Here is a 27,276-nt window from a genome sequence, read left to right as displayed (position 1 = left end):
AGCGATTGAACTAATTCTGGATTGGATACAAGGACGAGGTCTAGTATGTTTGAGCCTCGAGTTGGTGCACACACTGTTTGGGTAAGGTTAAACGTAAGGACCAGATCCAAGAAATATTTTGATGGACGAGATGACGCAGTCAAGTTATCCCAATCGATGTCTGGAAAATTGAAGTCGCCACAGAGTATGAAGTTGGCATGAGAGAATCTAGACTGCAAATCATCAAGAACAGAGTGAAGGTCGCTTATGAAGGAAGGATCCATGTCGGGGGCTCGATAGCATGCAATTAGAATGTTGGTGCAAGAGGGAAAATTAAATTTGATGCAGAGTATTTCGCTATGGTAATTGATATCAACTGGGGTAGAAGAAAGGCTTGTTTTCACCAGAGCGAGAATGCCGCCTCCCCGACGACCAACTCTGTCTCGCCAGTAGGAGTGAAATGATTGATTGTCGTGCAAAAGTTCGATATCATCTATATCGGATGTTAGCCAGGATTCAGTGAATAATGCGATGTCAGTGCTGTGGTCGTCGAGAAGCGCCTCAACCGATTCTTTTTTGGGCAGGTAACTCCGAATATTTGTCAGCAAAAGCGAAACATTATTGTAGGTATCGATTGAGTGATTGCGCTGTGAAGGATTGGAATGAGGCGATTGTGGGGGTCTCGGTGTTTTCAGTAATCGCTATGGTTTTAGTTCGACAACGGAATCCGTATCTGCATTATAAGTGAAAACCTTTTTGCCAATCAGCAGCTTGTCAAAACGAACCTTGAAAGAGGCGTTGTTCTGTTGACCATAAGTGAAAAGTTTCTTTCTAGCCACGCGTACCTTGGCTGAATAATCCTCGCGGATAGAAAACGATGTATCCTTCAGCTTCGGACCAGCAAGCAATATCCCTGATTTGTCTTTGAAATGCGTTAGCTTTACAATGATTGGGCGGTTTTTGCCTACCTCGAATCGACCCAATCGATGCGCACGTTCGATCTGATGATTTTCAATTGAAATGTCAAGCTTGTCCGAGCAGAAAGAAACAACGCGTTCTTCAGATTGTGCCCAAGTTTCACCGAGATCGTCTGTGATTCCAAAGAACAAGCTTTATTTGGCCATGGAAGTGTGTGACTACCGTGTGTCGGTATCGTGAGAGTCTTGTTACTGCAGCGGGGTTATGAAATGTAGAACAGTTTTTGTTGTATGAGAAGCTCAGGCTCTATGTGACAGTTTTCGGTGAGCTGTATATTATGTATACTGTGGCTACAAGGTACATATTCACTTGTTTCTTGTGCATAGTTAGGGAAAGTAAAACTGTTCAGCAAAAAGTTTGCAGTGTAAGAAATGAGATGTGTTGCTGATGTTTGTTTAATTTCTTGCCGACATAAAAACCAACAAAAAGTTGCTCTTGGGTATGATAAGAATGTCCTGTGCAAGTTATTTTTCACCTTTTACTCTATACTAATATACTGCAACTCGACACATAGCACTTGACGTCCTTAGGCCTAAAGATTGCCTTTGAGTACATGTTGCAGGAATTGGCATTCATTATTCCATATTCTGAACAGTTATCACAAGTTCAAAACTGCATGGTACATTGCTCTATATTACTCTAGGTCAGTGTTTCTGTTTGGTAGCTAAGGAGGTTCACTGTTAAATCTTATTTTCTTTCTATGGTTATGATACTGTTCGTTGTATTGTTATTCTGCATTGTATTTTTGGTTGTATTTCCATAATTAATTCCAGTGCCTTTGCTTTACCCTTACTATTAGTTGTCTATTTTACGATCTTCACCAAAATGATGTATTTTTTGAACTGTTATTACTAACCCTATTTTGCCCTCCTGCAACAATCCCAAGTGGGATTAGCAGTATGTATAAATAAATAAATAAATAAAACGGGGGCTTATAATTTTAAGACTGTTGTAAAATGAGCTTCTCCACAACAGATAACTCAGGAAAATTACCAGGGGTATAGTTTCAGCCTATTTCTGTGAAGAAAGTTGCTGTGGTGGTTGTGGTTATTTAGAAAGGCTGTCTAGAAGACCGGTCCTCGTGGGTGGGATCCTCAGTAATATCATTGTAGTTTAGTCGTAACTGTCATGTTTCATGGTTTGATTTCTGTTTTACTCTTTATGTAGCTCCTCCTTAGGTGCATGTTTTTTGTCTATGTTTGCACCTTTTTCTCTTGTTTCTGCATGAGAATAATTAACTGTGTTAGTATACATGCAGTGAATACCATGCTACTGTTTTATAAGTCTTCTTGAGGATTATGAATGTGACTTGCTTTATTCATGTACTGACTATGGCTTACTAGTCCCGGCGTTTCACTTGTGAAATGCACTCCATCTCTTTATCAGAACCATCTGCTCGGGCGAGCCTACTTCTGTCTCCTGGAAGGTGACAAAATGGACCAAGCAGATGCTCAATTCAACTTTGTGCTCAACCAGGTGAGCTTATTTGTAAACCTGTCATTTAGCAACGTGTCTTTTTTTTTGTTAATTTGTGAGTGTAAGGAAGTGCATTTTATATGTGATCTTTTTTTTTTCTCTTTCTACCAGTCTCCCAACAACATTCCATCACTTTTGGGCAAGGCATGCATTGCATTCAACAAGAAAGACTACAGAGGTGCACTGGCCTTCTATAAGAAGGCTTTGCGTACCAACCCAAACTGTCCAGCTGAGGTCAGTGCGACGGAATTTTCTGTTGTTCTTTCAAGTTCTCGCTGAGTCCATTGTTGCTTGGACCGTGCCTTTTTAGCAAGGTAGACTGCTCTAGCACTGCACAGCATATATTTCAGTCATGGCCCAACACTTGTGGCTTTTTTGCTTGTGGAATGACAAGTGCCATCACTGGTGTGGCTGTTGAACTACAGAGAGATGTGTAGCTTTTCTCTCTGGCTGTAGGCCACGCAGACTGTAAGAGGTCAGTGTAGGTGCATTGTGCAGAAAAGTTTGTTGACCTCAGTGCAAGTGAGATTAGTATTGACATGACAACACCAAGGAGGTAGACGATATTCATGGCCCATTAGTCTGTGTTGTGTTGGATTAGTTTGCACTTTAATACCACAAAAAAAAAAAAAATGAAAGCAGCAATGAGGTTGCAAGTGAGTAGGGTGTAAATAGCACATGTTCCCTGTGGCACTGATGTCTTGCTTGGGCTTTCATTCCTTTTTGTTATTTTCTTTAATTTTACCAGCGGTGTTGGGATTTCATTGTGCTGCACTCCGTGCAAGGGTGGCCTGTAAGGGTTTGGCTAGTGATAAAGGACCTTAGTGTGGGGGAGGACATGTACCTTTTCTTTGCTCCCCCAGATTTGCGTAAAACATTGAGCAGCAGGGCTCCGAAAAGACTGTTTGAAGCGACCCTAGAAAAGCTACATAGCCGGTTCTGAACTACAAAGAGGGTCTTATAATTTTTTGTTTTATTAATGTAGTCACAATTATGAAATATTAGGGAATATGTATTTTTGCATGCTGATTCTAAATATGTACCGTATTTACGCGCATAATTTGCGCCCTCGCATAATTTGCGCTCCCTTAACTTATCACCCGGGTTTACAAAAAAAAATTTTTTACTCTCATATTTTACGCACCGTGCTGCGCTAGACCACCATCATGCACGCGGGCTCTACCCTATGGCTCTACCCAGTAGCATTCGGCTATTTCGCGTGCTTGTTCGGAAGGCTTTTCGAATCTTTTGTGCACTGGGTGTACATGGTGGTGTCAGGGGCTGCTGTTACAATCGCGGTGGCACTAGCGGCATCGCCGCTCGGAACGGCCAACAGCGCTTCCAGGGAGGATCGGCTGCTGATAGAAGAGCCAACACCGCTGTTTGTTTGGCTGATGCATGTGTCTCAACTGCTGGCTACGCTTTTCTTGGTGGCTCTGACAGCTTGTGTTTGGTTGTTCGGTCATGTCTTGCGATGGGATATCACAACTATACGGCAAGTTTCAAACTGCTTGTCAGCGCATTATCACGGCGCGGAGCGGCGAAGCCAGAGAGAATAACCGTGTGCGCACAAGTTTGCCCATAGACGACAATCGTTGTGTCGGCAAACTTATGTGTACGTGGCTATTCTTGCTGGCTTCTCAGCTCCGCACGGTGATAAGGCGCCAACAAGCAGTTTGGTCGACGCTCGTGCGGTACTGTTAAAGAATTGTGTGGTGCGATAATTGATTTATTGATTCGCGGTTGCTTTCCCGGACGAAGTTGCCAAAGCAAACTTACGGAATCCGGAACTACCGAATAATTGGCTGGGCCGCAAGCGATGACGCTGTTTTAGCATCTTATTCAGCTTCATGCATGCACTTTCATGCCATCCCGCAAGGGGAGGGGGGGGGGGGGGGGGGTGCGCGGCCTTTCATTTAGAGTGAACTTTTTTTTTTTTCGGGGGCCGGCCAGCCTAGAGTGCGGGTCCGGGTGCTGACGTATACACAGCAACATACACTATACCTATATTGCGTGTTATGACCTTTGTGGAGTTTTTTAAGTCTCGCTCGCGAAATCCTAGCGTAATTTGCGCACTCCCTTCTTAGAGCCCTAATTTCTGAATAAAAAGTGCGCAAATTATGCACGTAATTATGGTAATTTAATTCTATGTAAACTAGTCCTTGTACACTTGCATAAAATGTTAGGTACCTTTTGGATAGGGCTTTCAAGAAATTATGCTGCAAAGAACTGGCATGCATGCCTTTGCATGCATTTGGTTTGCATTGCCAATTGGCAGTGCATGCCAATTGGCAATGCGTGCCATTGGTTTCTTTTGACATCAACAAATGCAATAAGGGTAAAACTATTATCCTGCCTGTAATAGAAGTTGAGCTGTAGGGTTTTGAATTTGTCGCTTCAAGAACAGGAGTATGTACAAATTTTCTTCTCATTTTGCTTTATTTTTCTTAAATGTTAATACATATACTGTGGTGACATTGCATGTACATTTCAGCTTTTTTTACTGTGTTACTTAACACGCTCAAGGTAAGGCTGCATGCAACACAAGTACACACAAAACTAGATTGGACAGCCACCGCTGTAGCTCAGTTGACAGAGCACCATGTGCAAAATGTGGAGAGCATGGATTCGGATCTCACCGGCAGGATGTGGTTGTGTCTTCTACATTTTAATCCTTTTTTTTTTTTCAGGTAAAAATTGATTACATTGTAATTTCTCTTTAATAAACAACTCGGATAATAAAAGCATTTTCCTATGCTTTCCTAGGTTTAATGGCTGTTTGCTTCCTTCTTATGTTCGTTGTCATTAGCCCCTCATTTCCATACCTTTGCGTAAAGTTGTCCTGTTGCAGCAACTTGCTGTTAAAGCTGGTTCTTCACCTGAACACAAGAACACAGACGAGATCTCTGTCTTTACTTTCTGTTCGTCAGTGAGGGAAAAGGCAGTAACATCTGTGCAGTGAGATTTCAATGGACACTTAGTAACTTCGTGTTGCCCAAATGAATACTGAGTCTGCCACTACAGCCTCATTATCTTGCCTGTGTGTTAAATGACTTGAAATATGAAACTTCAATAAATTATTCCTTTGTTTGAACTTAAAATGCTTATCGCTAGAGTGTTCTTCATGAGATATTTCATGATGAAGCCATTAACCAGCCAAGAGTGTTGATTTCATGTTTGGCGCAGTGCACTACTGCCTCTATGGGCCGTGGTTTTGTGTGCATAGAAACAGCTGAGGGCACTTTGCGGCCTGAGTTCTTTGAACACCCTGCCCCCTCTTGTGGCATTGCTTCTATTTGACATGTTGTGCAACATGGCACGCAGGTGCGACTTGGCATGGGCCATTGCCTGTACCGCCTGGGCAAGCAGGAGAAAGCTCGAGCGGCCTTTGAGCGGGCACTAGCCCTGGACCCACAGTGCGTGGGTGCCCTCTCGGGGCTGGCTGTTCTGCAGCTGAACCGCAAGGGGCCCGAGGCGACACGCGCTGGCGTCCAGATGCTATCGCGCGCTTATGCTGTCGACCCGTCATGCCCCGTGGTGCTGAACCAGCTGGCCAACCACTTCTTCTTCAAAAAGGACTACAGCAAGGTGCAGCACCTGGCCCTGCACGCTTTCCACAACACGGAGAACGAGGCTATGCGGGCCGAGAGCTGCTACCAACTGGCACGCTCCTTCCATGTTCAGGAGGACTATGACCAGGCCTTCCAGTATTACTACCAGGTACTGCTGTGCCTCCCACTTGCAGTCACTGCAACTATCTGCTCTGTGAATTGGAGCTGAGTTGAAAGGACTCTGTGCTTGTAGAACTGTTTGTCAGGAAATGCCAGTGGCTGTACTACTCTAGTTCACGTGGCATCGTTTGTTCTTTCAGAAATAATGGGTATGTTTGCCCCTTACACTTTCTCAATTCTTTGACAAACAGTCGCTACATTTCAGCTCATGTCGCATGCACCCAGGTTCGGCCCACTCATTGCGTTTGGTTGCTGAACATTTATTCGACCAGAATTTATTTAAATTGCGAACAGAGCCGGGAAATTGTCTTATCCTGGAACATAATAACTGGAAGAGCATTGCAGTCGAACCAGGATATATCAAATTCTAAGGGGATCAGAAAATGGTTCGATATAGCAAAAATTCGATATACAGATAAAGGCTTAACTCGCACTTACGATCATGACAAATTGTGGCTTACCGATTGCAGAGTCATGAAACGCAAATTCCGGGCACGCAACGTGAAAGCACTTTATTTCACGGAAAAAAAAAAAGCTCGCCAGTGATGAGGCGTTATCCTCACTTACGATCGGTTTCCTGTCTTTTCTGAGGAGGCATGGCTTGCAAATGTCACCGCTCGCCTCCGTGCCACGTGTTATGCGACCGGAGATGCGAGTGTCTTTGGAAAAAGCGCACCTCCCAGGGTCCCGGCACGACATTCGAAATATCGAACTGCCAGCGAAACTGGCAGTTCGATATAGTACTACGCAACTGTCCTATACTTTTGCGTAGTATATTCAAGGGGATAATCTTTGTGTTCAATATAGCCAGTAATTCGAAATAAGTGGGTTTGAAATATCCGGGTCCGACTGTAGTGTAATCCTAGGGGATATTTTTATTTCCTGCGATTTTGATCATATGAACCGGGAAATCGTATGAACCAGAAACGTATCAACAGGGCTTTACTGTATTTCTGTCTGATTTGTGCAGACCAAGGTATTTGCTTTGGGTTATCACAACCAAAATTGCTATTACACAATTTCATTTAATTTTTCTAATTGCTGCCCTTGGTTGGTTTCTGAAACGACACCACATTCTTGCTGTCACTGGGCTTGAGCCAGTAATGAAGAGCGAATGCTGGGCATGGCGTTGATTCAGCAAATGACAAAGGGTGAGAATTACACGAGTGTAATTGTTATATTATAACTGACCTGCATGTTATCGTCTCACTATGGAATACTTTTAGGAAGTTCTAACATTTACGAGTTGCAGCATATAACAATAGCTGCATTTCAGCATGATTTTAGCAAAAGCATGTGTTAAGAGAATTTTGGTGGGATTTCAATGCCTTTTTTTATATGCATACCCGCAATACAAGAGTGGTGTGGGCAGAGTCCTATCTCCTTAGACTCCATTTTACTTTCTGCCTGTCTTCTGTTTTTTGGTGCTGCTTTAGCTAGTATTTGTGGCAATCATGCCATTTGGCTGTTTTCTTTGACAACAGGCTACTCAGTTTGCACCACCATCCTTCGTGCTGCCGCATTTTGGCCTTGGTCAAATGTACATCTTCAGGGGGGACGTTGACAATGCGGCACAGTGTTTTGAGAAAGTACTCAAGGCTCAACCTGGCAACTATGAGACCATGAAAATCTTAGGATCGCTGTATGCCAACTCATCGAGTCAGTCCAAGCGAGACCAAGCAAAGACTCACCTCAAGAAGGCAAGTTCTAATGCAGCACTGTTGCTCTACTCTTTCCCCTGATCTTACCTTGCTACTCTTCATTTGTGCACTGCATATGTATGTAGGTTGAAGCAACCTTAATCCAGTGAGACTGCCAAAAGCACTCTAACGAGGACAATTGTTCCAGTGTTCCAATATTTACGAGTTGTGGCATAACAGCTGCATTTCAGGAGGATTTTGGCAAAAGCACTTGTTGAAACAGTAAAACATTCAGCCTTGTTAGAGTGCTTAAACTCTTGCTGAGTGTTGTGAATTGGTGTGGTTCTTTTTTTTTTTTAGTACAAATTTGAGGCCATATTTTCTTGGATTGCTTTCTTCACTGAGTTGTGTGTACTATTGCATGGTGACAGGGTAGTGAGTCTTCCGTTGCATTCATGTGAATCTTTAATTTCTGATTATTTTACTGCTTCTAGCTTATTACTTGATGCCACTAATATTAAATGTATGTGATCTTAACAATTAATAGCACAACATGGGGTCTCATTTTCATTTGGCTGTTGTCTAAAGTGTTTCTTTCTTGTTCTTCTTGTCGCCTGCATCTACAAGTGTCTGCATTTACAAGCAGTAACGTTTCTTCAAGCTTGGGTTCACCTTGCACTCAGAGTGTGAGAATGGGAGTGACTCTTGATTATGTGTTTGCATGTCTTGAAATACAGGTAACTGAGCAGTTCCCTGAGGATGTGGAGGCCTGGATAGAGCTGGCTCAGATCCTGGAGCAGGGTGATGTCCAAGGGGCACTGTCAGCTTACGGAACTGCCACCCGTCTGCTCCAGGACAAGGTTGAGTAAACTCTTAGGCTTTCCATTTGTTTATTGCGACTACGTACTGCGGTTGCTGTGGACTTCCATTTAATACGGCTTTCTTTGAGCTGTTGCTTCGGTTATCTGGCTGTTTTTTTTTTTTTTCCTTTTATGTCTTCTTTTAAAGTGAAATGAAAAATTGATGCTTTCTTGAGCATTTCAGTTCAGGTCACAAAACTTTGATACTTGCTTTTAGCCTTGAACCTGTTTCTCTTGAGCTAGCAAGCACTTAGTTTTGTTAACACAAATCTTTGTCTGTTAACATGGCAGAATTGTGAATCCTTTTTACATTACGATCTTTTAATTAGCTGAAAATTTTGTCTGCAATATAATAGCCAGACCTGTACCTGTGTTCCAGTGGGCAACCACAATGTTGCTGCTACCTTGATGACTCAGTTTGCATAAAAAGATGCACAGCATGCTTTGCCAGTCTAGAGCATTTAAGTGTTGCGCCGCATAGTAACAACAGCATCACCCAGTGTAGCCTTAGGGTTTTGTAGGTAATGCTCGTGTGCAGGTGCTGCTTTGCTAGTGTCCAGGTGTACAGACTACGTAGTCATATGCACCATATCCCAACCGGTGTCCCTCATATTCTGAGTTGTTTTGGATCGTTAAACCCCATAAGCCATAAACCTTATCCCAACCACAATAGCTGCTCTCAGATGCTGCTTTCCTATCTGTGCTGTAGAGAAGTCTAGTAAGGGCATGAGCCTTAGGCACTGCACCTGATATGACAGCACGTTCTGTCGCAAATTTGGATGGGGGATGCTTTGTTGGGTGCAACTTCTGGCATTTTCCTTTGCCTTGACCCCAGGTGAAAGCAGACGTGCCACCGGAGATCCTGAACAATGTGGGGGCGCTGCACTTTCGGATGGGCAACCTGCAGGAGGCGCGGCGCTTCTACGAGGCATCCCTGGAGCGCAGCCGCACAGAGGCCCAAAATGACGAGCACTATTATGGCTCCATCTCGGTGACCACCACATACAACCTGGCCCGACTGTACGAGGCCCTGAGCCTCTTTGACCGGGCTGAACAAGCCTACAAGAACATCCTTCGAGAGCACCCCAACTATGTTGACTGTGAGTGGCAGCGTCTCTGTACAGTCCTTTTTCTTGGTCCTTACTGCTCTGCTTTCTGGGAAGCTTTTCTCGTGTCAAAGGACTTGTCCTGGGCTTGAAGTGAATATTTATCGGAAGCTAACATAACCTGAAATCTGAAATTGACAGGACCCCCACCCTAAAAAGCACTAACTTCCTCTCCTCACCCAATGGCCTCAGACCTTCCTTTCTGGTAAATTCATTATTTTATTTATCAATTGGCATGAGTGTCCATTAACTGCTGAGGGCCTTCACTTTTGTCCTGTGTACATTTGTGAAACTCAAATGAAAGAGTGTCCTATAATCGAAAAACATAAAAATGACAAATGACACCATAAATAAAGACGAAATGTAAACATGAAGCATAATCACCTATACACACATAGAGATGTTGCCAGTACCCATAATGAAGAAACAAATCGAGGTCATAAACCCAGGACAATTGCTACTTGGTTGGTGTTGGGGCTTTGCAGTGTGGTAACTGCTAAATTTGTCTTGTGTGGTCATTGCTGGTAAATGCTGACAGCTTGCAATGCTTACGGTGGTTGACCTGAATTGTTCTTTCCACTCTGTTAATTATTGGAGGCTTTTTATTCTTATAATGTGGCTAATGCCAGTGCATCCATGTCTTTTGTTATGACCTTTTGCTTTTTGGGGAGCTACAACTGGCTATTTCATGAATGTAGTAGTCTTTACGTGTTTCCTGCTAGCTATTAAACCTCTCAGCGCTTTCAGAGAAGCGAGAAAATTGCTCAGAAAATTGCTTCTTTTTCAAAACATTTCTGGACAAAAGCATTTATGAACAGGAACCAGTTTATGATCGCAATTTTTTCATACACTGGAAGATTTGACTATAACAATCAATATATCTGCAGATCGCCCGTCATTTCCGCAGATCCCCCGTCGGCAGAGTTTGATTTTTTTGCTATTAACGTTTTTGCTGTCGTCAAAAGCATTCTTCGTTGGTTTTCTATGGCAGCCTTAACTGCTTAATGCGAGTGATTGAAACGCCCTAAAAGAAAGATTTTGCTACATATCTGAAGAATAGACCATTACCTTCAATATTTCCACAAGAATACCCTACAATATTTCAGTATCCAAAATTTTTGTCCATGAATGTTGAGCATGATTCTGCCAAAAGGTATATTGAGAGAACTTTCAATTTCATCTCCCCTTAAAACCTACTGCTGCTAAATTATAAAGTCTGTGAAGCAGTACATTAATTTTATTGCTTCTTTTGTGTTTGCAAAATGTCACAACTGTTCTAGGAAGATATTAATTATTGAAAATCGTTCTGAGCAGAAGAGTTCTTTGCGGAGAAGTTTTTGGGTAAGTGCTCTCTGTGGAGCCTTCTTGCACCACCTGGTTTCTGTTTCTCTGGGAGTGTAGGCTCAGAAGCAACATGTAAATGTATTTATGATCATTCTAATGAAATGAATTATGCTGGACAAGCAACACTCCTATTTACATAAATTTAACTAAATTTGATATGCTCAACCTGTTGTTATTATGCAAAAGTTGATTGTAGTGGTACTAGTCTATGAGTTTTAATGTTCTGTCTTATTGGCAGGTTATCTTCGTCTCGGCTGCATGGCAAGAGATAGAGGCCAAATCTACGAGGCCTCAGATTGGTTCAAGGAAGCCCTTCAAGTGAATCAGGTGAAGGAGAGATACCTGGGCTCACACTGCATTTTTGTCCCTGTTAGCTGGAATCAAGTTCTAATATTGTTGCTTGCTTTCTGTAAAAAATGAATAGTAGGCTTTCTCAGCTAGTGTGTCTCACTTTCTTTTATTCTTGTTTAACAAAAATAGGTTTTATTTTATTACATAAAGTTTCTTAGCATACAGATGCTAATCCAACTTAAAGCCGTGACGTGTATTAGTAACTTGCACATAATGGTTTTGGCATGTTTCGTAGTTATGGACACAGATAGTCACATCCACATGTAGATGTGCAGCCTCTGACGTTGTCAAGAATGACATTGTTGATGTAGTCTTTAGCAAGCAGCCCTGACTGGGAAGGGAACCGTGAAACACTTATTGCAGTGTTGTGGCAGCGTTGCAGAACATGGGGAGATGAGTCGGTCCTTTATCTGCTGCCATACTTGTGCTCAAGCTTTTTCACACTTTATGATTGCAGCTCAGCGGGCACAGGCCAATGCCTCTTAATTAGGGGTGTGCGAATATTGAAATTTTTTTCAAAATGGTGTGTGGTCTCTGACTAAAATAAACAAAGCTAGACTGCCTCAGTACCGTATAAAAAAACATGATGTGCACAGAAATGTAAACTACTTGATTAGACAGCATAACAGCATCCAAACTGTAATGAGGCCACGCAAAACAAAATCCATAAAATGACAAGACTGGCAGCAAAAAATAACATGATGACTAGTAAAACCTCATTCATTCAGAGTTCAAAGGACTGGAAGAAATGCCCGGTTCATCCCAAGGCCTCAATTTATGAAATTCTTTGCCCCTCTCCCCCCTTTCGAAAAAAAAATAACCTGCCGAAGATGCAGTAAGGCCTTATGAGGCAGTTCCATCGCGCTAACACCTGTAAGCCCGTGACAAGCCAGCCATTTTGGAGTGCTGGAAGAACAACACAAATGCAAGCAAGGGGTCGGGGAACACACACTGGTGTCGGAACAGCGCGACGCTTTCTAAAAAGGAAAAAGAAATCACCTGCAACGCGCCAGTCGGCGTCCCAAAGTCGCGCGGAGCTGGGATTGGACTACTGGCGAATTTGCAGGCTGCAGTTGCCCGTGACAGTGGCGAAGCTCAGAAACCAAAACTGCGCGGCCAGGCTATTTTTTGACCTAGCTACAGGGGCCTTCCGATCGTTGTCACGCCTGCCGTTACGCCCACTAAAGAGGTGCGCAGGTTACCATGCAATAGGCGGGATTTTTACAGGATCGCTTGCCCTATTGTGGCAACTCTACGTGCCCCTTCAGGAGGCTCCCGCGAAATTCCACAAGTAGGCTTTCCTGCATAGCGTAGTTTACAAAACGGGGTGGCGGAGGCCACACTAGGAGAGTTATGAAGGCGACAGGACGCATTCTTCAGATGTGGGCATTAAACATGTAACATATTACGGAAGGATTAAAAAAGCGCGATTTCGCGTTGCGATTGTTCAAAGCGGGTCGTCGGCCATCTTGTTCGCAGCACTTGTGATATGTGGGAAAGCCCACTTGCGGAATTTCGCACGAGGTCAAGCCTAGTGGTGTCGGAATGCGATCAGTCCACGTGATAAATGACGGAGAAGGAAGGGAATAGGACCTCTGTATTGTTTACCTGGAATTTTAACTCGATCATCGGCTAATTTTCTCAGATACTGTGGTTTTGCCATGGTCGAACTTATGAAAGTCTGTGCAGTATACGATCACTGGCCAGTATGCGGGAATTTTCGAATATTTGTAAATTCTCGAAATCAATTTCTCAAATACGAATTGAATATCAAACATATTCGATTCGTATCCGAAATTTAGAATATTCGCACACCCCTACTCTTAATATTTAGCTCCTATTATTAACTTTATTACCAGAGACGGAGAAAAAAGCATTCTCCAAGCCAGTGGCTCTTAGACCGGGTTTTGTTGAGCCCTCAGGTTCCTCAGAGTAAATTTTGGGTGCCCCAAGCACCTAAATCTATGCATGCCTCAACCCCCCCCCCCCCCCCCCCCCCCCCCCCCCCGTCTCTTTCTCACCTTATTTTGGGTCTAACTGTACTGTGAAGGTACCAGGTAGTTTCACTATACACCCAGTCATTATTAATTAAATTTGGGCATGATTTAAGGGGCCGTGCATCTGGATGCTGTCTGGGATGGAAGCCTAGACACGGAAGATTCCTTAGCTGCTCTTGAAAGCTGTTGGGGTTCCCCGAGGCTAAAAGGATTGAAAACCTCTGCCATAGGCTGCATTTGACTTAGCCCATCAGACTGTACCACCAGGCTAAGTATGCACCCAGAGAAAATTTAGAGGTAATCAATTGCATTGATGTGGAGGAGATGCGACAACATCCTCCTTTCGCTTGCCAGTCTACCCGAATCCTGATTCTATGCCAATTGTGTCATTTCCCCATGTCGCATTCTGCCGTCTCCAGTTATTAAGTCCGGCTGTGGTAATTATGCAAAACTTGTCACTCTGATGTATCATGGCATGTCCTGATACTACTGCCAGCACCGTGGTGCTGTCGTTAATGATGTGCCACTGCACTGGCAGGTGGATGTTCATGCACAGCCACCGATTTTGCTTGTGAGACCCATTGCTTCCTGCGCAATGCGGAGAAGGAAAACCCCCTGCAAGCCTCATTTTTGCACAGAGTGTTCTTTGGGAGGCTGTCTATTTTGCACGCAGGCCTGCTGTTGTCTGAGTCATATTCTTCTTAGGCACTGTCATTTTTGCTAAGTTATCTTAATCCATCATCTGCCTCCTTCCCCCTATGAGTGGAAAGGGGACGGGGGAGAGAGGGAAATCCCCCTAAACAGCATCTGCCATTTTCTGTGGTTGCTAGGTGTAGGCACCACACATACGCCGCCTTTGATGCTGACGTCGGACAGTTTTCGCCTCCATGGCTCTTCTAATGCTATCGCATTAAAATAAAATGTTTGAATATCCCGTGAGGCGCAGGTGGTAATGTTATGTGGTGGTGTTCACCCCGCTGACTTGCCCTCTGGCGTGGTTCCTTGCAGGAGCATCCTGACTCGTGGTCCCTCATTGGAAACCTTCACCTGGGCAAGCAGGAGTGGGGTCCAGGCCAGAAGAAATTTGAGCGCATCCTGAAGGGTGCCCCAGGGGATGCCTACTCCCTGGTGGCACTGGGCAACGTGTGGCTGCAGACACTGCACCAGCCCATCCGTGACCGAGACAAGGAGCGCCGCCACCAGGACCGGGCCCTGGCCATGTACAAGCAGGTGCTGCGCCTTGACCCACGCAACATTTGGGCTGCCAACGGCATCGGTTGGTGCCCTCCTTCTTTTTCCTCAGCATGTGGGCACAGGAAAGTGCAGGCACAGTTTAGGGGTGCGTGCAGATTGAATGCAAAAGTTGGTTAGTGTTCACCTGAACTCCATGCAGGGTTACAGTTGTTAACATTGGCAGTGGGGAATTGGTGTTGCTTTCACACGCAGTTCTATTCACTAGTGATGAGCTTGTGTAGTTCGGTAATTTGAGCAGTGTGAAGTTTAATTGCTCACAGTGCTTAAAGACCTGAAACAACACTTAACTGCTTGAAAAATGTGGACAGAGTGCTGTTAGCATATGCAGGCTTAGCAAATGTGGCCTTCCAGCTTCACTCATTGTGATTGCTAAGGGTAATCTGCAATGTGGGCACTTGTTACTGCAAGTTTTAATTGACAATGCATTCAAGAAAACTAGTTTTAATGATGTAGCTTCAGTCAAAGAGTTAGTATAGTTAGAGTTAGTATAGTTCTTGTTTGTCTTAGCCTCCATTCACATATATTTTGGACTCATTTCGTGCATGTGGTCGCTCTCTAATGTGCTACCTTAGCAAATGTTGGGTGTGCTTGTGTTGAACACAATAATTTTGTTCTATGACAGGTGCTGTGCTGGCCCACAAGGGCTACATTTCGGAGTCTCGTGACATCTTTGCCCAAGTGCGTGAGGCTACTGCTGACTTTTGTGATGTCTGGCTCAACATTGCACACATATATGTAGAGCAGAAGCAATACGTTGCTGCGATTCAAATGGTAAGTGCTGTTGTCTTTACTGAGGTGGCGTCTTCTCTATTCCTTTGCATCCTTTTTCACTCTTCTTACCTCTGACAGTGGCGTAGCTGGTTGTCAGTGCTTCACTTCAAGGACCTTGGTATCAATGTTTTCTCTGTTTTGCAAGCTAAGGGTAGGAAAATGAAAACGTAATTAAAATATACGGACAAATGAAAGTAGCAGTCATTGTTAGCTTCCAGCAGGTGTTGTTATTACAGTAAAAGCTCGTTAATTCAAACTGATGCCCGGGTCCCGGCACAACCATGTCTATTTAAATGGGGGAAAACTCGCAATGATTCGAACAAGTCGGCATCCGCTACGGTTAATTCGAACTAGGAGCCCCTGGCTGACACCATTCCTTGCAGATAGAAGTTGACCCATAGGAAGTAGTACAATGCGCTGCGAATTTACTAGAGATGTAAAATAATGGAAAGGAAAAATGCCGAGCACCTTGAGGCTGGCGGAGCCCGTGCTTTGGTGCATGCCGAAGCAGGTTTTCGTTGCTGGAGCACTCGCCCACACCACCGATGCTTCGGCGCAAGCCCTTCCAGGTTGCCGTGGCCTCTGTGTCGCGATCACTTGGTGTACACAATGCAGTACGGCGGTTCAGGTGGTTCGGGCGCCACCGTAATGCATTTTGTTGGTGCCGCGAGCTACATGGATAGCAGAGTGGATATGTTGGAGCCCTTGAGTGATGCCAATATAATTGAGGCTACATGCTGTCAGCAGACAACATATACAGCTCATGTGCGGTGAGCACAGCCGACAGTGATGAGTCTGACTGCGGCGACGAGCGTATGCCACCTCCATATGCATGTGAAGTAGTATTGGCACTTAATGTTGCAGCACGCTACTTCTCTGCCGATGAGAACTTCTACGTTGCGCTGGAGCTCTTGGGCAAGCTGCAGATGATGGAGTCTTGGCAGAAGAAACACAAGCGAATACACCGCTGATTACTTTTAATTTTGACCACCGTAACTCGTAAATAAGCATGTTTTGGAGCATAAATAGCGTCCTATATTCCAGCATTAAAGCTCGCTGCTCATGTGAATGCATTCCAGTACTTGTTCCTGGCTCATAACTGGCCGATCAATTTATTTCATTTGCCAATAGAACCCTCATGAATTTCTCAGAATCGCCCGCCGCAAACGTGTAGTAGCGCCTAGGTTGCAATAATGGGTCTAGATGCGACTGCTTCGGATTCTGCCCGCGCGGCTAGGCGCAGTGGATGCTCATTCTAGCCCCCATTCGATAATTCAAACTTCGCTTAATTTGAACAATTTTTTGGTCTTTTTCGAGTTCAAATTAACGAGCTTTTACTGTATTATGTTTATCAACATTTTGCCTCTCGAATACCAGCCTTTTTCTCTGTTTTTGGATTAACGGAAAAAACTGTTATAATTGTTCAACTGTAGGTTAGCCACAATTGCTGTTTCACTGGAGCAGCATTAGCTCACATAAAAAAAAAATTGCTAAAGGTTGAATTCTTCTAAACCTAGTTATACAAAGTAAAAGCGGGCATATCCACGGGGTGATCAGATATGGCTTGCCAATGATGCTGCAAGGTCCTCTGCATAACATTCCGAGATGGCCAAGCTTTGCTCGGATCCATGGCGAAGCGCACACGGCCTAGGTGAGTGGTGCGCTCCTCAAAACCGCGGTCATGCGTGCAACGAGTCGCCCGGTCTGACAGCGGGAGAGCGCATGCTCGGTGGCTCCAGCTGTGGCGGCAGAGAGAGCTCGCGTGCCGGCGGCGGAACCACCCCAGCGAGCGATGAGGCTAGTCACATGGTCGAGCCAGCGCAGCTCCGGAGCGGCTGAAGGGCACTGAAGGTCAAAGCGACTCAGTATGCGAAACTCGCGGAACAAGCCGTAGTAAAGCTTTCGCTTTGAAATTTTATTCAAATTTAAATCAAATACTGCTTTAAAGAGGAGGAATTTTGAAGACTACTTCGTTTCATACATAACAGGCATTGCTGCCAAAGCTAGCACGCCTGTTCGCGCAGGCTAAGCCCATGTTAAAAAAGTAGTTTGCCATACAGTCATAGTGAGCACAAGCATATTTCGTTGCAACAAACCACACTGTGTTTAATTGTTTACTCACGGTTATTGGTCAATGCACCTGGCTTTGGATGATGTTACTGCAAAGAAGCAGGGTGGGTTGTCTTGTATTTGATATGTCCACATTGCCATAGATGGGGCTTATTGTAGCTCTTTGTTATCATGATAGAGACTGTGACCATGGTCTGATCATGATAGACCGGTCTCAGATCATGACAGACTGGTTTGATCGCGATAGAGACTGTGGCATTTGTTGTGCATTTCAGTACGAGAACTGCCTGCGCAAGTTCTACCGGCACCATCATGTGGACATTCTCGTGTACCTGGCCCGCGCTCTGTTCCGCTGCAACCGACTGCGCGAATGCAAGCGTGTGTTACTCAGGGCACGTCGGGTGGCGCCCCAGGACACCCTGCTGCTCTACAACATTGCCCTTGTGCTGCAGAAGCTTGCTGCCCAGTGCTTGCGTGACGACAAGTCCTCCCTGGCCACAGTGCTATCAGCTGTTCACGAGCTTGGTCTTGCACACAGGTGCGTATGCATTGCGAAGGTGTGTTTCACTTCCTTGATTCTTATTCAAGCCCTGGTTGCTCAGAGGTGGTGTTTTGAAGGCTTAGTGGAGCGAAAATGCAGCTAACCTTGCTTAGAGGCTGAAGAGAGGCTGTCATTCGTGCGAAAAATTGCCTCGTACTGGCATCAAATTCATGGGAGCAGAATCCTGATGCCGTGGCTGTTGGAGCCCCAGAGGAATAGGGCTGCGGGATGTACGGTGGGTGTATGGAAAGGTTTTTACATTTTAGATAAAATGTGGTGAAGAGTCTTCTTCTTCACCTCTATTTTTGCAGCTGTTGTCAGCACTGAGGTAAAATGGCACTTTTTGATGAGGTGGCATTGATGCTCATTCGCACAAGCCTAGAAGGAATACTGGAATGCAACTGATTTTTTTACTTCTTGAAGAAGGAAAAACCGATTTCCCAACAGCCATGCTCCTTCATTTCTCGCTCTGATTATCCTATTATGTTTTAATTAATTATCTTCAGTCTTCACATTTCGTGCTATCGCGTTTTCGATTTTGTTTTCGAAGTACTATACCGTATTTGCACAAACGTAACAGGACGGCAGAGTTCAAGTGCACATGAAGATGAAAGCCTTGCGTGAACATGCTGGTGAACATGCTGGTGTCGTCCTCCAGTGCCTGAGTGTCATTTAAGAGGCAAAATAGCTGAGAAACTCGCTCAGGAAAACCTCCCACGAAGTGCCGCCACAGCTCTGCTTCTTGTTGCCTCTACTTCATGCTGCCTGTGCTGTGACTGTTCGCCCTCTTTTTCTCTTCTATACTCCTCACTGCTTCTTTCATTCAGTCTATAAGTTTTGTCTTTACAATGCTTTTAGTACCCTACTTTACAGCGGCTTATGCTGTACCCTTTTATTTGTGCAGGTATTTTCAATACCTGAGTGTCCATGGGGACCGAATGAAGTATGACCTTGCCCAAGCTGCTGCTGAGTCCAGGTAAGAATGTAAACTCGTGTTTGTGAAGTTGATACAGTGGAACCCCGTTCATACGTTTTTCACCGGACCGCGAAAAAAAAAACGTAACAGCCGGAAAAACGCAACAGTGAGGAAAGGTCCGAAAAATAATGAAAACAGTGTAGCTTTGCCTTGAAACAATTTATTTCGACATCAAGTGAGCTTAGGTCTTTAAAAAATCGAGAATGGTCGATTGCCGTTTTTTCCGTTGCTGGAAAACACCACGCGTTTCTCTATGGCCTGGAAAGCCGCATTGCCCTCAGCGTCGCTTTGAGGTGCGACGTACCTGCGGAGGAAGTCCAGAGCCGCGACGGCTTCTCCAAAGCTCAGGTCCGTCAACTCCCCGGAATCATGCGGCTCGTGCTCCTCGTCGTCATCACAGTCTGAGGCTTCACTCGCGACCTAGTCTGCAACGATCTCGGCGATACTCTGACACTCGGACGTCACGACAGCAGCATCCACGGCGACGTAGTCATACGTGACTCCCGTGGCACTCAGCGCATTCAAAGCTTCACTCAGCTCTTGATCATGAGAGGCTGCTTCCGTCTCTTCAGCTTCCATGGCAGTTTCCTCTCCGCCGTCCATGCGAAAGCCACACCGCGCTAAGCAGTGCTGTGCAGTTGACGTCGAGGGTGGCAGACCAAGATCCTTGGCGATGTCGACTCTTTTCCGCGCTGGCTGCCTGTCGACTGCGTTGAGGACATCCAGCTTTTCCTCAAGGGAAAGCGCCTTGCGCTTGCGCGACGCCATCAAAGGACGACAAATTGCTCGCGGTGTTAGCGAGGCCTGACGAGGCGTAGGCAGCATAGGTGTTGACGGGAGGACACGGACGACTCGGATGGGTTGAACCGCACAAACAAGAAAGACTGGATTGCTGCGGGCCTGCGGGTTTTACTCGCTTCGGCTGACGAGGCAGTGGCCATCTAGTGGCAATCTCTCCAACTCGCGTGCGGCTTTTTATGGCCTCCGAGATTACCCACGCGCGTACAAGGGGGTGATCTCGGAGGCCATGGTCTTGTAGCCAATTCTGTAGCCAAGCCTGGCCCAGACTCGTCAAAATGGCGGTTGGCGCGCGTTGCCCGGCCGGGTTCGGGGTGCCAGGTTGCGACGTATCATGCGGGAACGTTTTCACAGCTACAACGTAACAGCGGGGTACCCAATACATTGGATCCTATGGGAGCTATGCCGGGACCGGACGAAAACAACGTAACAGCAGGGATAACGCAGCAGTGAGGAACGTAACAGCGGGGTTCTACTTTATTTGTGACCAGTAGGCCATTCACTTTGATGTGCTCGTGTGTGCAGTATGAAAAGGAACAAGGTTTTGCACAGAAGAGCAAATTGTCTGGTTATTTCTTTACTACAGTTATGAATGACGTTAGGATATTATAAGCCAAGAGGAAAACTAGTTGAAAAGAAAACTGTGCTTGCCACACATAATTATGAAGTAATCAATATTTTGAATGCTCATACTTTGTTCCCTTTCACATTGTACATAGCGGTACACTTTATTAAGCAATATTTGTCACTTGACAAATTACCCTGTATAAATACTCATGTCAGGGCTGCCCCTGTGTAAAGGCCGCACTTCCAGTTTGGCAGCCAGTGATTAAAAAAAAACGATCTGCCAAAACGATTGTTCCATGTGTGCATAATTTCGCCCACATAGTATTCTCCACTGAGAGCAAATGGATGATGATAACTACCTGCGACACTCGCTATGGCCATGGACGCATTCTGCGCACGAGGCTCCGACTGGAATCGCGAACACACGGTGCTTCAGCGCTGCTAACTCATCTTGTGCGCTCGGCATTTGCACCAGAAAGGACAAAACATTATCCTGCGCAAAAGCCAGAATGGGGTACATGCAAGGAACTGCGTCGCCCGCCAGGCAACACTGGCAAAACACGCGCCGCAGCAGTGTACCATTCACCTAAGTCTAACATGCTTCGCATCAAAGCCACAGCGAAGGCGCTTGGAGTCTAGTCCCAGTTTATCATCAAAGTTCTAAACTTGTTACCCAGTTACCATCACACAATAACCTCACATTAAAGTTGAGCTTATAATTTATTTCTGCTAGGCAACGAAGCACCCGGAAAAGCAGGCCAGGTGAAGGCCACCTCACACTGACTGCCGTGAGTCACATGCGTGGAGCGCCACTCCAAACTGTTGTCCAGGCCATCATTACTCACTACAGGCAGCCATTCGTCAGTAAAGTGACCTAGCAACCTGTTCTACGTTTTGCAATTAATTTGCGCCGGTCGGCGGGTGCTTGTTGTATCATCCATATTTTCAACGTACAGTAGAATCTCTGTGATACAAATCTCTCGGGGTCGTGAAAAAATTTGTATGATACGAAATTTTGTATCATCCAGACGGACAAAATTCATATGCAGAAGCATAGAAAATGCATGCGCACAGATCTGTTTACAGCTGACGGGATTTATTCATGTCCGTGCGGCCACGCTACTCGCGGTGCATATCGCACGATTAGCGATCGCGATTTCGGTGATGAGAGGGTCGCGCACTGCCGCTCACTGCTTGCGGTGCGTACTGTGTGACTAGCGATTGCGATTTCGGGTAATGTGAGTGATGACCACGCACCACCACTCACTGCTCGCGGTGCGTACTGCACGATTAGTGATTGCGATTTCGACTATGTGAGGGCCGCGCTTAGTGCTCGAGGGTGTGATCGAGGTTCACGTGTTCGTATCATCAGATGTGGCGCGGGAGAGAGTTCGGAACATCCGGAATTCCGTACGTTGTGCACAATGCACTCAGGCCGGGGAATTTTACGAATTCGTATTATTGCGAAATTCGTATCAACCGTGTTCGTATCACCGAGATTCTTATTTGAAGGATTTGTCGGGGCTGCGCTAATTCGTCATAAAAATGCGTGTCGCTGTATAAAATGGGGTCATGTAATCAGAGCTCCTCTGTAGCTGGAAAAAATTTATGGAAAAATGCCAATCCCATGTTAAGAGCCACACCTCATCAAAATTGCGGAAAATGTGCGGCCCTTACACAAGTATATATAGCAGTTTGCAGGTCTAGCTGAGTTCATACAATCAAATGTACAAGTATAGCTAATTCAGTGCTCATGGTATGGTTTTCATGCGCATGTACATAGAGTATGGGGCATGGTTTTCATGCTGCCTAGAGGCTAGCTTGAACTGTTCAGTCGATCATGTTTCATTGTGCAGTGACATTGTGGAAAAGATGTTCAGCAATGGCTGCTACATGTTCCTTCGTGGCATGCATGCATGGGTGCTTGAACCAAGCTTTATCTTTGACCCTTGCTCTTTATCCTCACTCCTGTGCTACAGACAGTGTCAGGACCTGCTGAGCCAGGCGCAGTACCATGTGGCCCGTGCACGCCGCATGGACGAGGAAGAGCGCGAAATCCGCCGTAAGCAGGAGGAGGAGCGTGAGGCCCTTCGCCGCAAGATCTCTGAGGAGCAGAGGATGATCGAGGAGCAGAAGCAGGAGCAGGAGAGGGCCATGATTATGAAGCGCCAGGAGTTTGTCGAGAAGAGCAAGAGCAAGCTGCAGTTTGTTGAGCTGCCTGATGAGAAGCCTAAGAAGTCAAAGGCAAGTCCATTCTGTGGGCTGCCTGCACGCACTCAATCGCTTGTTTTTCCGCACTGTGGCGGAGCAATTGACTGCAGTAATTGCAAGGCTAATCCTGTTAATAGCTGGCAACAAACTCGGCCTCTTAATTTGATTTGGATGGTCAGCCCAATGAGTATCATAAAGACAGTAGAAGGACTACTCAGTGTGTGACCTTTTACTGGTGCATGCCAGGCGAAGGGAGCTAGAACAAACACCTTCATGCTGGGGCACTTTCCTAAATGCCAGAATTGCATCTAGTCCAAGGCAAAAGTTAGAGTTGCGAAGTTGACTTGAGGATCCACTTAGCTTTGTCTTTTTTGTGTGTGTGTGTGTGTGGTATGGCCCTTCTAGGGACGGAAGACCCAGGACTATGTCAGTGACAGCAGTGATGAAGGAGGTGAACCGGGAGAGAATGGTGAAGTCAAGGAGAAGAAGAAGCGCAAGAAGCACCAAGCTGGCTCTGATGGGGAGGAGAAACCCCGCAAGAAGAAGAAGAAGGAGTGAGTGCCTTCCTTCTTTGGTTCATCATTCGTAGCTCAACCTTTCAATTGAATGGCATGGCTGCCTTGTGCTGATACGAATGACTGAGCTGAAAACATGCTGCAGCTTCCGTGGTCATATTGCCTTTTCTGCGTGGTTTAATGGTCAGCAACATAATGCTCTGAACAGAGCAACCCCACCACGATAAAAAGGGTAAGGGAGGAAAAATGATGATGGCTGCGCACAAGCTGTGCTATTGCTTGCAACCTCCTCAAAGTAGAAACTAATGCGTACCCCTTTATTTCTGATGCTGCGAAGTTTTGTTCATTGCAGGCATTGAAGCCAACAAGCAGTGCATTAAAGTATTTGCTGCAGCCATCGTGACCATCGAAGGTCAACCGTATTTCTTGTGGAGTTTATGCAGAAGTTGTCGGCTAGAAAGAGTGCATCCATTTTGATGTTGGTTGACGCCTGCCTGTGTGTGCCCAATGCAGGCGCATGAGCCGCAGGGATGGTGGTGAGAAAGAGAAGGGCGGCCGTTCTCGCAAGGGGGCCAAGAGCAGCAGCAAGAAAGCCGCTGCAGCTGCAGCAGCAAAGGACTCGGGCATGTCGGCAAAGCAGCGGCTTCGCATCGTTTCCAAGGAAACCATCTCCTCCAGTGACGAGTCAGACTCCGACAGAGGTGGCAGATCCAGGTGAGGGCAAGGGAGGGCTTACTACAGAGCCATTAGAGTTTCTTGGCTTATTAATGCAAGCATATTTTCAGTCCATTGAAGAAGCAATACAAACGTGGGATAGTATTCATTGACAGGTGATGTATGCGAGTCAAAAAAGGAAGAGAAAAGAAAAACTGTTAGATGCAGTAATGCTATGAATGAGAACAATTACAGAATTATGCTGTCTCTTTTTTAAAAAAAAAAAAGGTTTTGAAGCATGTTGCTGCCTTTCCTGTGTGTGGCTGTGAATTATTTGTTCTGTAGTATTGCTTTTGAAGAAAAGGTGGCTGTCAATCAGTTGGGATGCATTTGCAAATGGGCACCTGGGGTCACTGATGACAGGGGAGTGCTGGGAACTATCGCCTGCTGTGTTAATCATTATAATTTGTTTAACTCCCGGCAACACTTTCATGTAACATTGTATGTTGCTTGCTGTTTATTGTGCTTAGCCGACTTATTATTGTGGTTATTGTTTTATTGTTGATGTTTCGAAGATTTGAAATAAGCACATTATCTTTGCTTGTAAAGATTTGGAATCTCCTATAAAATATAGAACTTGATGAAGAACTAGTTCCATCTTTAATGTGAATCTCAAGTATTCTGTGCTTCTGAAAAAAAAAAAACAGTTTGTCTGGTTAAAAACTGAAAATGACCTACATGAAATTAGAAATTGAATGATGGTGAGTTTAGTTCTTGTAGATGTACTGTTATGATACAGAAGTGATATCCTTTGCAGTTTGCACCATGTGTGGGCTTGCATGCTCAACTGTGGTGCAGATTGAATTGAACCTGATAATTTGTAGTCCATCTCTAGCTGAAGCTACAGAGAGTCAGCATGTTACCTCTTTCTGCTGTGCTTGATGTGGCATGCACTGATGGCCTTGGTCACTGCTTTTCAGTGGCAGTGAGGACGGCAGCACCAAAGGCAAGAAGCGCAAGCGCATTTCCTCTGGCAGTGAGGCTGGCGACTCTGACGTTGGGAAAGGAAAGAGGCGCCAAATTGTCTCATCAGACTCTGAGAATGAGAAAGAACAGTCAAACAAGGGGTGAGTTGACTGTTATGTGCTTCTAAAATTGAACACTCACTAGCCAGATGCAGCCACCGCAGTGGCTCAGTGGCTATGGTGCTCGGCTGCTGACCTGAGAGACACGGGTTCGATCCCGGCTGCGGTGGTTGAATTTCGATGGAGGTGAAATTCTAGAGGCCTGTGTACTGTGCGATGTCAGTGCACGTTAGAGAACACCAAGTGGTCGAAATTTCCGGAGGCTTTCGCTACGGCGTCCCTCAAGCCTGAGTTGCTTTGGGACGTTAAACCCCAATAAACCAACTAGCCAGATGCAAGGCATAGTGATTAGCAGTATTTCCAATACAGTAGAATCTTGCTGATTCAAATCTCATGAAACTGTGAGAAATATTTGTATTATTTAAAAGATCAAAATCTTAATGCTTAAGAACAGGAAATGCATTCACATAGGCAAGCCTATTTATGGCTGACAAGATTTATTTGCGGCCACCTCTTGGTTATTTCCCACCGTGTGCTTTGTGAGTGGTGATTGCGGCATTGGCGATGGGAGGGCAGCACTGCTCGCGGGTGAAAATATCTCTCGTGTTCATATCAACCATAGGGATGCAGGAGAGTGTTCAGAACACTTGAAATTTTACGCATTGTATACAGTGTGTTTTGGTCAGTGAATTTTAAGAATCATGTTAGCCATGTTGGTATCACCAAGATTTTACTGTAGTACTATAAAGAGCCGAAATGGAGGTTGCCTTACTGCAGTTTAAGGAGAAACTTATAACACTAACGGGGTTTTTAAAAGGTTGAGTTCCCAGTTTCAGTTTCCTATGATCTTTACAAATTATTACAGTAGCATGGTTAACACTAGAATGCAATACTAATGTTGCCTGCCCTCACATGCTTGCTGTTTTCCTTATTTTAGGTCACCAGTCAGCAGTCCAAGACGGTCAAGGTCAAGATCAGCCTCTGGCTCTCGGTCTGGATCCAACAAATCACGGTCCCCATCAAGGTCAAAGTCACCATCGCGATCTCGTTCGCGGTCAAAGTCAGGATCCCCAGCTAACTCACGATCTCGTTCTCGTTCAAAGTCACGTTCCAGGTCCAAATCTGGCTCACGGTCTAAGTCAGGTTCAAGGTCAAAGTCTCGATCAAGGTCTAGGTCAGCTTCCAGGTCGCCCTCAAAGTCTCCTTCCAGGTCGCGGTCTGGATCAAGATCTCGGTCAGGCTCGAGATCAAAGTCACGCTCACGGTCAAGGTCAGGATCACGGTCAAAATCCGGGTCCCCAGCCCGCTCAGCATCCAAGTCACCGTCACGATCGCGGTCTAGGTCCAAGTCTGGTTCACGGTCTCCCTCAAGGTCGCCTTCCAGGTCACGTTCAAGGTCACGTTCAAAATCGGGCTCTAGATCTCGGTCGGGGTCACGTTCACGTTCTGGGACGCCCTCTGGCTCTAAGCAGGGTAGCCCACCTGGCTCCCCTGCTCAATCTGGTTCCGAAAGTGAGTGATCAGTGCAGCGCAAAAAAAAAGGAAAAGGCAGGTCAGTTTATTGTTCGTTTCTGTTTATTTCATCACCTCATCATCTCTGGAATTTGTGTTCATGACAACAGTGTTGGAGACAATAAAAATTCATACCAGTTGAATTTGTTTTGTTTCTGTGTAGCAAGAGTCGCATACTCTATTTACGTGTGTAATTTGCACACTCCTAATTTATTACGTGGGTTTATAAACAAAACTTGCATATTTTACACTCCCTACCGCGCCAGACCACCAGCATGCATGAGGGTGTGTGCAAGGCAGGCTTGGGAAGATCGACGCGGCCGCATCGCCTTCTGCAGCTGCGAAGGGTGCGATTGGCAAGGGGACGAATTGCGTGCTGTTTACCTCGCTCACTCACACTGACGGCCACTTTCCCAGCATGTGCCGGAATCCAAAACTACTGAACCATTTGCTGTTGTTGAGGGGTGTGAGTTGGGGGTTAACATATAGGTGACAACATACAGTATATAGTGTGTGTTTATCACCTTTGTAGCGTTTTTTTTTTAGGACATGTTCACAAAATTTTCATGTAATTTGCACAGCCCCTTTGTGGAGCCTTAATTTGAAGAAAAAAATGCGCAAATTATGCAAGTAAATACAATATTCTGCAACTACGAGCATTCATTTCAGATTAAATCTTGTTCCTCTTCTCATTCAGAGGACACATTATATCTGAAGTTACAATATCATTCAAGCGGTGGGGCACTTTTCATACAATATGCACATGCTACGAGACCAAAAAATGACCTTGATTCTATGGCTATTGTTCTCCAACCCTACCAATCTTTTCCTCCAGGCAATCAGTATTTTGACCATAATAT

At 45.4% G+C, this 27,276-nt stretch overlaps 1 protein-coding gene across 1 annotated transcript in view; it reads left to right on the top strand.

Moving 5' to 3' along the window:
- Positions 1 to 26,559, top strand: part of Ctr9 (RNA polymerase-associated protein Ctr9) — a 33,920-nt gene extending 7,361 nt beyond the window's left edge. Inside the window, exons 4-19 of the mRNA XM_077659887.1 lie at positions 2,344 to 2,433; positions 2,545 to 2,667; positions 5,758 to 6,153; positions 7,649 to 7,864; positions 8,542 to 8,664; positions 9,500 to 9,764; positions 11,353 to 11,441; positions 14,471 to 14,738; positions 15,339 to 15,487; positions 17,833 to 18,095; positions 19,003 to 19,074; positions 22,419 to 22,683; positions 23,056 to 23,204; positions 23,679 to 23,879; positions 24,800 to 24,946; positions 25,842 to 26,559. Of these exons, the coding sequence (XP_077516013.1) occupies positions 2,344 to 2,433; positions 2,545 to 2,667; positions 5,758 to 6,153; positions 7,649 to 7,864; positions 8,542 to 8,664; positions 9,500 to 9,764; positions 11,353 to 11,441; positions 14,471 to 14,738; positions 15,339 to 15,487; positions 17,833 to 18,095; positions 19,003 to 19,074; positions 22,419 to 22,683; positions 23,056 to 23,204; positions 23,679 to 23,879; positions 24,800 to 24,946; positions 25,842 to 26,424 (3,399 nt within the window). The 3' untranslated portion in view covers positions 26,425 to 26,559. The remainder of the gene's footprint in view (positions 1 to 2,343; positions 2,434 to 2,544; positions 2,668 to 5,757; positions 6,154 to 7,648; positions 7,865 to 8,541; positions 8,665 to 9,499; positions 9,765 to 11,352; positions 11,442 to 14,470; positions 14,739 to 15,338; positions 15,488 to 17,832; positions 18,096 to 19,002; positions 19,075 to 22,418; positions 22,684 to 23,055; positions 23,205 to 23,678; positions 23,880 to 24,799; positions 24,947 to 25,841) is intronic.
- Positions 26,560 to 27,276: the final 717 nt, after the last annotated feature.

The sequence above is a fragment of the Amblyomma americanum genome, chromosome 3 (genome assembly GCF_052857255.1).
Source record: "Amblyomma americanum isolate KBUSLIRL-KWMA chromosome 3, ASM5285725v1, whole genome shotgun sequence".
NCBI classification, from domain to species: Eukaryota; Metazoa; Arthropoda; class Arachnida; order Ixodida; family Ixodidae; genus Amblyomma; species Amblyomma americanum.
This window is presented reverse-complemented; position numbering and strand designations above follow the sequence as displayed.